The 10,641-nt window shown below is 45.8% G+C and overlaps 1 protein-coding gene across 3 annotated transcripts in view; it reads left to right on the top strand.

Moving 5' to 3' along the window:
• Positions 1-10,641, top strand: part of IFT140 (intraflagellar transport 140) — an 82,939-nt gene that overhangs the window by 67,363 nt on the left and 4,935 nt on the right. For all 3 annotated transcript variants that reach the window (XM_059484808.1, XM_059484809.1, XM_059484810.1), the window contains 3 exons: positions 6,941-7,118; positions 9,286-9,476; positions 10,485-10,580. In XM_059484808.1, the coding sequence (XP_059340791.1) occupies positions 6,941-7,118; positions 9,286-9,476; positions 10,485-10,580 (465 nt within the window). The remainder of the gene's footprint in view (positions 1-6,940; positions 7,119-9,285; positions 9,477-10,484; positions 10,581-10,641) is intronic.

Below are 10,641 nucleotides of genomic sequence, written 5' to 3'. Positions count from 1 at the left end.
CAGGATGCGTTTCCTGAAAGGAAAAAACTATGGAGACTTCTAAAGTTGTCCCTCCTCCCCTCGGAGGGCCCCCTCCCCGCCTCACGCCTCCTCCCTCCCCTCGCCGCTGCCCCCAGCAGGGCTGCCGGGAGCTGCAGCGCCTCGGGGAGCCTGGGGAGCACAGCCGAGCTCCTCGGGAAAAGGAGAGAAGGAAATCCCAGCCTCAGCCCTCGGGCCATCAGCTCTGTGGAAGCGGATCGAGGAGGGGGATTTTGAAATACCTTTTACTAGAAGCAAAACATGATTGGGGTTCGCTGCTGGACAGAGCGACGGAAGCTCTGCGGGGCTGCGCTGATGTCCGCGTCCTCTGCACCATAGGAGGGACCGTGACAGATAAATAAGAAGTATAAAATCTCGAGACTCTCAACCCGGTAACAACCCAATCTGGGGGTGTCTGCAAAGGCAGAGGGCAAGTGTTGGGCCGTGAGTGAGGTTGGGACTCAGCGCATGGCGAGCCCAAGGCCCGGCGTGCTGGGCGCCGTGAGGGCCCCGCAGAGCCTCGAGGGCGGCTGCCCGCCCCGCTCGGTGCCCAGGCCGTGCAGGCCCTGCTGCCGTGTGGGATCGTCCTGCTGACAGCTCGGTACGGGCTGCACTGCCACAGGGCGGGTGGCTTCTCTGATAAACCCGTTAACGAGAGTTCTGAGGGCATTCCAAACTGTTCTTGAACTTGGATGTTTCCAGAGCGGTCTTGCCCAAACTGGCGCTTCATACGGCTCTTTGCTGTTCCCATCGGCTGCCTCGGCAGCACCGGGAGGAGGACAGAGACTCTGGTGGGCACTGCCCTGCAGCCGGGTGGTACTGCCTGGGGTTATTCCCCTCCTGAGCTGAGCCTGGCACAGTGTTCAGGCTGCACAAACACCGCACGAGTGTAGCATTGTACACACGAGAGTGCCTTGTACACACTGCACTCAAGGCACCGCATCCGCTCAGCTCTGAGACGTGGCACTGACCTGCCTTGCCGGGCACCACCACACCTGAGGGGCTGGCACAGGATTTCACATCAGTAATCAGTCCGTTAGATTACAAACTGATTTAATTTTATAGTGCCTCCATCTTACCAAGACAAGAGGCTTTGCCCCTCACCAACTGATCTGCCCTGACCCAATACACAGAAAGAGACTGGTCTGAAATTTTTTGCAAGGCAACATTTTCTTTTCAAGACTTGGTGAGAGAAGGGGGGGGGGGGGGATTCCAATAAAGCTGATATGCTCTTATAAATAGTTTTCAGGTACTGAAGTTGAATGTACTAGCCTGGCTATGAACTCAGTCCTCCTCTGTGTGCTCTGATAGTTTTTAATCTTTTAAACAAATTAAATACTTTGAGCATCTTCATCCCTTGAGAGCACTGTAGCATCTTTGGTTTCTCTTTTTCCCTGTGACTGATCATGTTTCTGTACATTTCTGGTTTTAGAACTTCCAGTATAAGCACACCAGTGTTTGCCATTCTTCAAATAAATTTTCTACCAGCAATGACTGTTTTTGCATATTTTAAAACCCTTGGATTACTTGTTATTATTATTCTGTGTTTATTTTGAGCCAGGCATTCAGCAGCAAGGCAGATGATGTTTACATGTAGATAATGCCAGGAGAGATTTACCTTTAGGGCAATGTCACACACCTGCTTCTGCCTCCCCCCATTTGATTTTTGTGATTTGATGACGTCTGAGTGTGTATTTTCAGGGGGGTCCAAGCTTCCTTCTCATGTAACAATAAAAACAATAGCAATTATATTTTACAAAGGCTGAACAAATCAGTCTAGTCATAAAATCATAAAGGTTGGAAAAGATCAAGTCCAACCACAAACTCATGTCCCCAAATGCTACATCCACACAGCTTTTAAATCATTCCAGGGATGGTGACTCCACCACTGCCCTAGGCAGCTGTGCCAGTGCCCAACCACTCTTTCCATGAAGAAATTTTCCCTAAAATCCAATTTAAACAGTATGGGAATCCTGATCCTTAATAAAAAACTGCCTTAGTGAATGCTTCTTTGCTGGCAAACAGGCAGCAGGATGTGCATTTCGCAGCACTCACAGCATTCTGTGGGGCACAGGGGTTTGTGTCATACAAGCCACATGGAGCAATCTCTTGGTGTTGGTTTGATGAGGGTAAGCTTGGAACAAAGCTGTGTATTCAGTGGGATATTATAGATCCATTATGTGAAGCTGCTTTATCAAAATTATATGTTTCATTCAGGGAAGAGTTTTTAGGAGTAGCCTCATCAGCTTTCAGTGCTTGGATCATGCATGAAAAATGCCTGACTTTTCTTAGAGTAGCTCATATAATATCATTAACACTATCAAGAGTCTCATTGAACTGTTACAACTTTTCATGTATTACTTGAATTTCTTGTTGTCTTTTAGCCCCACGAAAGGTTATAACCAGGATCCCATAAAGGCATTTTATTTTAAAAGCATCAAACCTAATTTAGCTACATCAGCTAAAACCTCATTTTCTCAAGTCCTTAGAGTTTTCCAGTCTAGTGGAAGACATCCCTGCCCATGGCAGGGGTTTGGAAAAAGATGTTTTTTAATGTCCCTTCCTACCCAAACTATTCTGTGGTTCTGTGATTATCTAGAATATAACATTATAGGATGCAATAATAATTTGTTATATATAATGTGTATTTTATAGGGTCCAGTTCGACAAAGTGGGACCCAAATTGAAAAGAGATTTTTTTTTATCCTGATCAATGTTCATATTCCAAATATAGCCCATTAAATAGAGGGAGAAAAGGTTTTTCAGTGAGATGCTTCAGACATAAAAATCTCCAGCCCTTCTAAATGATATTCCATTTTTTGTTTAAACTTCAGTGCTTTAGGCAATGAAAAATATATGGGAACAGAAGGGTTTGTGAGGACTGTGGATGTTCCACAGAAAAACAGATGTGAAAGGTCAGATACAAAGCAAGGAAACTTTCATCAAATATGTGGTAAGATTTGTGTCCACTCTTAAGAGGCATCAGTGTGTGCTTCCCCAGTGCCTGGTGCTGTGGATGTGGCCTGGAGCCGGGAGCGCAGGGTGGAGCAGGGTGTCCCTCCCTGCTGGGGATGCCTTGCCATGGCTCTGCTCCTACTGCTGCTCTGCCTGGGCTTCATTACATTTCCAGCTTCAGCTGATGAAGTACAGATGTGAGAGGCTTTTCAGGGTGGTGAAAAGAGGAGGAGGGGGAGAACAGGAAATTCCTGGAGTCACAGTTGGGGGCAGGGAAAAATATTACTAGGCATTTTTATATGGACAGCAGGGCCAGGCCTGGAAAGTAGAGTTGCTGCCTTTTAGGGATGCATGGAAAGATTCAGCTTTCTTACTGCACTGGCAGCTGTTGGGAGATAAACTGTGGTTTTCCCTGGGATTTAAGTGAACCTGTTCTGCACCTCCTGTTTTTTGTTGCTTCACCAGACCCACATCCATGTGCCCACATTTCTGAGGGGCAGCATAACTTGCCCTGGTGCTGGAGGTGTGTGCCTGCCAGGGGAGGTTCTGCATCTCATGGCTGAGGTTGGTGTTCGTGAAATGAAGAAAGAAATGGAAGTGGATTGTGGGTGCTGCCAGGATCCCCTCCCCTTTCCTCTCCATGTACCTCATCTGAGCACTGACCCTCTTGTGAAGGATGTGTCTACTGGAAAGAACCAGTGTCTGCTGCAGGTCCATGGGGACCATGGCTGTTGTTCTTGCCTGTGCAGCTGCTAAGCAAACCGAGTGGAGTGTGGGAACTGCTCTGGGCAGAGCAAGGCTGGATTCCTTGGGTAAAACACTCCTTCAGTTGTTTCGGCAGGGTGGAAGCAGGAGAAGGAATGGTCAGAGGGAGTCAGTGGTCTCACCTGCCATGGGTTCTTGTGCTGGTGAGCTGCTCTGATCATGTCTCTCAGAATCTTAGAATCATGGAATGGTTTGGGTTGAAAAAGACCTTGAGGACCAACTAGCACCAACCCTCTGCCATGGGCAGGGACACCTTTCTTTGCTGTCCCTCTCATCTCTTGCTGTGGTCTCTGTGCTGGGTGAGTCCATGCAAGATGTGCTCTGCTGTGAACAGTCCCAAATTCAGTGTCTTTGGTGCAGTTTGAGCCTGGTGTGCTTATCCCCTGCCCAGCCAGGGTGGGAGAAGGCAGTGTCTGCTGGAATAAATCCAACTGCAAAGCACATTGACTGCAGATGTTTCTCCCTCTGTGTTTGTTGCTGCCTGCAGCATATCCATGGCTCAAGACTCTCAGGTTCATTTTGCAAATGGTTTGGAGTGTAGGAGAAAGAGGTGGGATGGCAAAACTCGAGCTCCTCAGGGCAGAGGTACCTGGGTGCCTATGTGGCCCACAGGCAGGTGTGTGGGGCAAGAGCTCCCAAAGAGGAGTCCTAGGGGCAGGAGCTCCTGCTGAATTTTGACATTGGCAGGAGATGTTGCCATCCAGGAAAGCATAAAACAGCTGAGAGATGATGAGCAACATCTCCTAAATCCTGCTATGACTCTCTGCACACTGTTATCTTCTAACTTTCTACTTTAAAATACACTGTGTAGTCTGTTTCCTCTCAAAAGTTTCCACTCCCTGTACTCTAAATAAGAATCTCATCTGCTCGCCTGTTTGAGCCCATGAACTCTCATCTTCCTGCATGGAGGGAGTTGAGAGCTGTCAGAGCTCTGAAAAAGAAAGACTTTGATTTCCTTTCAGAAACTCACTGTTAGTCAGCTTGACAAAGCCCCGCACAGACGTGTGTTCCTTCACCCCAAGCCAGCTGGCTGTTGGCAGCTTCTTCTGGCACACTGCAGAGCTTGGGAAATGCACTTCTCCTCAAGTCTTGTGAAGAACAGCTGTGCCCAGGCACAGCCTCGAGCAGCTTTTCCTAAGGACAGAACTCCGATGGCTGTGTTGGTCAAAGCCAGGTGACCATAACTAACATCATGTTGATCGTGTCAATGTTGTTTAAAGGTGTTTTTCCAACTTTTCCCAATTCCAGATAGAGATAGTGTCTGGAATAAAAGAGAAAACTGTTCCAACTTTTCAGAAATTAGGAATGTTACATCTGATGACACAAGGCAGCATTTTTGTATTGAGTGGTATTGGTTTCTGTCAGGCCCTTCCAGGTCTGAAATGACCATGCTTTATTTCAATATTCCTTTAGACTCCTTGGCTGGGGAGCTTGGACATGTGGGAGAAGAGCATGAGGAGGCTATGCTTGAATAGCACTCAGTTGTAAGAAAGGCGGCACTCAGACATGCATTTTGCTTTTCTAAACCAGAAACACTTTTGATCTTTCTGAAATTTGCCCTGATTTAACATTTTCATTCCTTTCTTATTTTTTCCATACCGTTTGTCTCAGTGAAGTCTGTACTACTTATATTGATTAATATCCGAAACCTTCATGTGAGTTGCACTGCAAGTAAAAGATGCTCTAATTCTTAACTAAATTACGCAAAGAATTTTTCCTGTGCCTTTTCTTAGTGTATGAGCACGTCATGGCTCACCTGTTCCACTGTTTCCCAGTTGGTCACTTTCTCCTGTGTATGCAGGGCTTTCTCACAGCCACTGGAAACAGAAAAACATTTTAATCATAGCAAAACTGGAAGGGAATTTGTTGGCTGGTCATAAAGTGTCATTCTATTCTATTCTATTATTTTCTCATTTTTTCCTTGCTTTTAGAATTTAGATCTTTCCTTTGTGCTGTGTTGGTGCCTGAGAACTGCACAGACTGTACCACTGCTGAGGGTGACACTGAAAAAAACCTTATTTTGAATGCTTGTGGTTTTTATTAGTCAAACGTACTGCATGAAATTTTGAAGAGTCTCAAAAGTGAATAGAATCTGTGAAAATATTTGCTTGTCCCACTCTGTGATGGTCAATTCTGTTGTGCTCCTTCTGCTAAGCAATTCTGCCAACCATTCCAGCTGGGAGCATGGTCCTCAGCCCATCCTGCTTTACCTGGGCAGGGCACTTTGCAGTGTTAACTCCAAGCTCATAGCCCTGAGTTCTTGTTCTGAGCATTACAAAGCTTTTCTTTTTGTCTGTTTTATGCAAGTTTTAAATTAGAACATGGTTGTTAGGTAATTTTTCTACACATCATTCCCTATAACTGGGTACAACAATTGTACTCGCAGTAGTTGTTCAGTATTTAAACTACTCCAGACTGCAACAGGAGATTTCCAGTGTAGGTTAAAACGTTTTTGTAATTTAAATTTTGATTTCTGAATATCAGTGTGGGAGTTGTGACTGTCTACAGGTTGCAGCTACAGCAGGATAGGCACATGATAAATGTTTATATACATGCAAACATGGACTGGTTTGGGTTGGAAGGGACCTTAAAGACCATCTAGTTCTACCCACCCCTGCTTTGGGCAGACATGCCCACTATTCCCAGGTTGCTCCAAGTCCTGTCCAAACTGGCCTTGAACGTTTCCAGGGATGGGGCAGCCACAGCTGCTCTGGGCAACCCACCCTCATAGGAAAGAATTTCTTCCAATCTGAATCACCGCTTTTGCAATTTAAAGCCATTCCCCCTTGTCCTGTCCCTCCAGGCCCTCATCCCAACTCCCTCTCCAGCTCTCCTGGAGCTCCTTTAGGCACTGGAAGATGCTCTTAAGTTCTCCTCAGAGCCTTCTCTTCTCCAGGCTGAACATCCCCAACTCTCACAGCCTGTCTCCAGAGTAGATGTGTAATTGCTGTTGTTTAGACATTGGTGTAAATCAAAGTCCACAATATTTCCTTAAGGTTGGGGTCATTTAGCTCAAAAAGTGACCTTTGTGTGTGAGCCTGCTTCTGTTCCTCTTTGATCTTGACACAGCTGGAGTCTCTGTTACAGTCACCCCATTCCCAATGTGCTGATGGTTTCCCCTTTCACACTCTCCCTCCTCACACCTCACTTGCCTTCCAGGTGACACAATAACAGCTCTCCTTTTCTCTCCTGTTTCCTGCAGTGAGGCTGTCTGGGAGAACATGGCTCGCATGTGTGTGAAGACTCAGAGGCTTGATGTTGCCAAAGTTTGCCTGGGGCACATGGGTCATGCCAGAGGAGCCAAGGCACTGCGGGAGGCTGAGCAAGAGCCAGAGCAGAAGGCCAGGGTGGCTGTGCTGGCCATCCAGCTGGGCATGCTGGTAAATCCCACAGCCAAGCTGTGAATGGTTTCTATCAGACTCTGAAAAATCACTCAGTGAAAGAAACTGCTGACTAAAGGAAACATATTTTAAAGATTGTTTTATGTGTGAAACATTTAACAAAAATCTGCTTTTTTGGGGCATAAGCCTCTTCCAAGCTAGGTTTCACTGGATTTAAAAAAGGCTGTATTTTATTATAGTTAAAATGTTTCAACAAACATGTTTTAAGCTCTGATACTTAAGTTCTGGTATGGAATGCAAGTTCCAATTTGAACTTACTTGTTTCTCGAGTGAAAGGCTAGAGCTGTGTGCTGTCACAGAGTGAGGGCTGACATGAGGTTGTTGAAGGAGTTTAGGGAAAATAGACTTTTCCTGTAGGGCTGGAGAGCTCTGGTCAGTCACATTCATTGCCTGTACTGTCCCAGGGATGCCTAGTCACCCAGATTTCTATCCTGACTTCTCCCACTGTGTGAGCAGGAACTTGGCTGCATCCAGCTCAGACAGAGGACAAGATCTGGTGGTTCCACCACCTGGAGCCCAACCTGGCAGCAGATACACCCCAATGTGGACCTTGTGTCTCATGTCTGTCTTCGTTCCCCTTGACTGCCAATAGAACTGAGATCTAAGCTGAATTTGAGGCCAGCATTGTCATATGGATTGAAAATTGACTGATGTTGGTTAGAGAGGAATTAGTATTCGACTAATTCAATACCTTTAGCAATGATCCATAAGAAAGCCAGAAATTTTTCATTTGGGAACCGTAAGAGATCCAGACATATTATCTGTCAGAGGGAAAAACTGAAAAAGAATTTATGAAATAACCCACAGTCTATAGGAAATACTGAATTAGATAAAAAATAGCAAGGTGCTATGACAGCAAAAATCAGTTTGGGGCCATGTTTGAGGAGATGCCAAATCCTGGGGCCTGGATTTGGTAACTCCTATCTGTGTATTCAGGGCAGCTACAGCTGGAATGATGACCTCCAGCCTTTAAGTATCTCATTACAGAAAAAATAGTTGATGAACTGGAAAAGCTTCAGACAAAACCAATGCAAATTTCTCAGCTCTTAGAAAGATTTCACAGAAAAGGAAGTCTTGAAAATGGTCAAATAATTAAAATTTGGCTTGAAAAGGTATTTAGTAATCTATAGTTACCTGATGAGTATGAGAGAAAGAAAGAGACAGAGAGGAACTATACTGAGTAAAAGGTAAGGAAAAAAGGAAAATTTAAACTAAATGTTTGTAAAGGCTTCCTGGCAGAGAAAACTATGAGGCTGAAAAGTGTCAGCACTGCTTCTCTTGGATATTTAGATCTGTTCGGAGAGGTGGAAGGTAACTTCAGCAAAACAAACACAGTTCTACTGCTTTTTTCCATCTTGTACAGAGTCTTAGGGCAGGCATCTTCCTTTTCCACTTTCTGTGCTTTTTTAAATTTGAAACAATAAGAGACAAAAAGCATTTTTCTGTCTTGGACAGATAATCTTAATTTACTAAATATAGTGTTCAGCTGGACAGCAGTTGGGTGGAGCAGGAAAGTGCTCCTTCCACAGGAGTTAGAACCTCTCAGAGAATAAAAATAATAGTTCCAAATTTGCCCGCCCTTGCGTCAGCACCAGCAAAACCCTCCTGTTCTAATTCTGCAATAAATTACTAACATTTATTCCCAGGAATGGAGCTCAGTTGTCCACAAACAGCATTGCTACCTCTGAGATCTGCTGGGAGGCCACAGGGGTTCCCTGGCTTGCAACACCTTAATTCTCAAACCCTGAGTGCCAGGATCCTCTCCTAAGCCCCCCCCTGGGTGGGCAGCATGATCGGCAGCTGTACCCCCACCTAAGCATGTCTCCATTTTTGGTGATTCACACTCCTGATGACAGTATTTGATCATTGATGACTTGTTTGGGTCACTCCCCTCCCTCTCAGGCAATCCTGTACAATAAATGTCAGGGTCTGAATGCTTTCCTTATTTTTACATGACCATCCTGTTTCCCAAAAACATGCTATCCTAGGCCATGTATATTTAGTTGGTTAAACCCTCTGACCGATCGATTGTTGCTTTAATTGCATTGCAATGCCCTGCACTAATAAACTGCTCCGAGAAATGCCGGTGTGACTGACATGCAGCGTGGTCAGGGCTGACGGCATTTTGGGTGTTCCTCTCCCCCAGGAGGACGCAGAGCGGCTGTACAAGGATTGCAGACGCTATGACCTCTTGAACAAGTTCTACCAGGCCTCCAACCAGTGGCAGAAGGCCATCGAGACGGCCGAGGCTCACGACCGGGTTCACCTGCGCACCACCCACTACAACTACGCCAAGCACCTGGAGGCAACTGGGCAGCAGAGCCTGGCACTCACCCAGTAAGCAGCAGCTGGGTGTAAGCTGGGGGGCTGGGAGCCTCTTTCTCCTGTGAAGATGGGTGAAGGAGGATGTTTGATCATGACCAGTAAAAATTAATTAAAGTCTTTTCCTGTTTCTGGTGCCTTCTATCTCATAGAGTGAAAGCATTCCCAGTGAAACCTCCCAGCACCCTCCCATGCAAATAATGTGTAGTGTCTTAAAAAGTCAAAAGTCTGTCTGGGCCAGCAGAGAAAACCCACTCATATCCAGTCCTATGTTTGTCTCTGGAAGACCACTGCCATCTTTTCCTTCCTTTTCCATGAAAAAACCAATTATTTGCCTTTCCCCGAGAGTCCCAGACACAAATTCTGGAGCAGAATTGAGTTTGATTTGGTTGCTTCTGGTGGCTGATCCTCTCCTGTGACTGCCAAGTCCCATGACAAGTTAGGGGAGAGTATTTTTGATGTCTTGTATTTCTTGTTTGAGATCTTGTTTTTATATGAGTTTTCCAATATGAAAAGTTCCCATCATCATCCGATAAGGTCAATTCTGTTCAGAATCACAGCAGAACTCTGCTGTGCTCAGGCAGACCCACTGCTGGTCATGGTGGGCAGTGGGGTTAGGAGATGTGGGTGCTGGGGAAGGGCAGTGACCTCTCAGCAGTGGCAGAGGCTGATACTGCAGTGGGTACAATGTGGAGCCTGGGCCATTTGTGACCTGTCCAGACAGGTGTGCTTGATGCTTGGGGAACTTTCTGGAATACTTCTTTGGGCCATCACTGGCACTTTTAAAGTATTTTGTGTGCTGTGAAGATCACTCCTCCCTGATTCCAAGTGCCTGGCAGTACCACTGAACTTTTAATTTTTGATGGTGCTGGTGGACTGCAACTGGTCGTACAGTGAACTTACACAGCTGAAGCAGTTGTTGCCAGTGTTGTCTGTTGTTTGGCTGGCAAACAAGATTAAATAGATTAATAGAGAGCTAATAAGGAGGCTGTCATCTCACATCTAATATGTTCTTCTCTACAGCTATGAAAAGTCAGACACACACAGGTTTGAGGTACCTCGAATGCTCTCTGAAGACTTACAAGCACTGGAGAACTACATCAACAAGATGAAAGACAAGTCAGTGCTATGCTTGTTCCTTCTACACGGGCTGTCAGATCTGACATACAATTTGTGATGA

Source organism: Ammospiza nelsoni, chromosome 17 (assembly GCF_027579445.1).
Source record: "Ammospiza nelsoni isolate bAmmNel1 chromosome 17, bAmmNel1.pri, whole genome shotgun sequence".
NCBI classification, from domain to species: domain Eukaryota; kingdom Metazoa; phylum Chordata; class Aves; order Passeriformes; family Passerellidae; genus Ammospiza; species Ammospiza nelsoni.
This window is presented reverse-complemented; position numbering and strand designations above follow the sequence as displayed.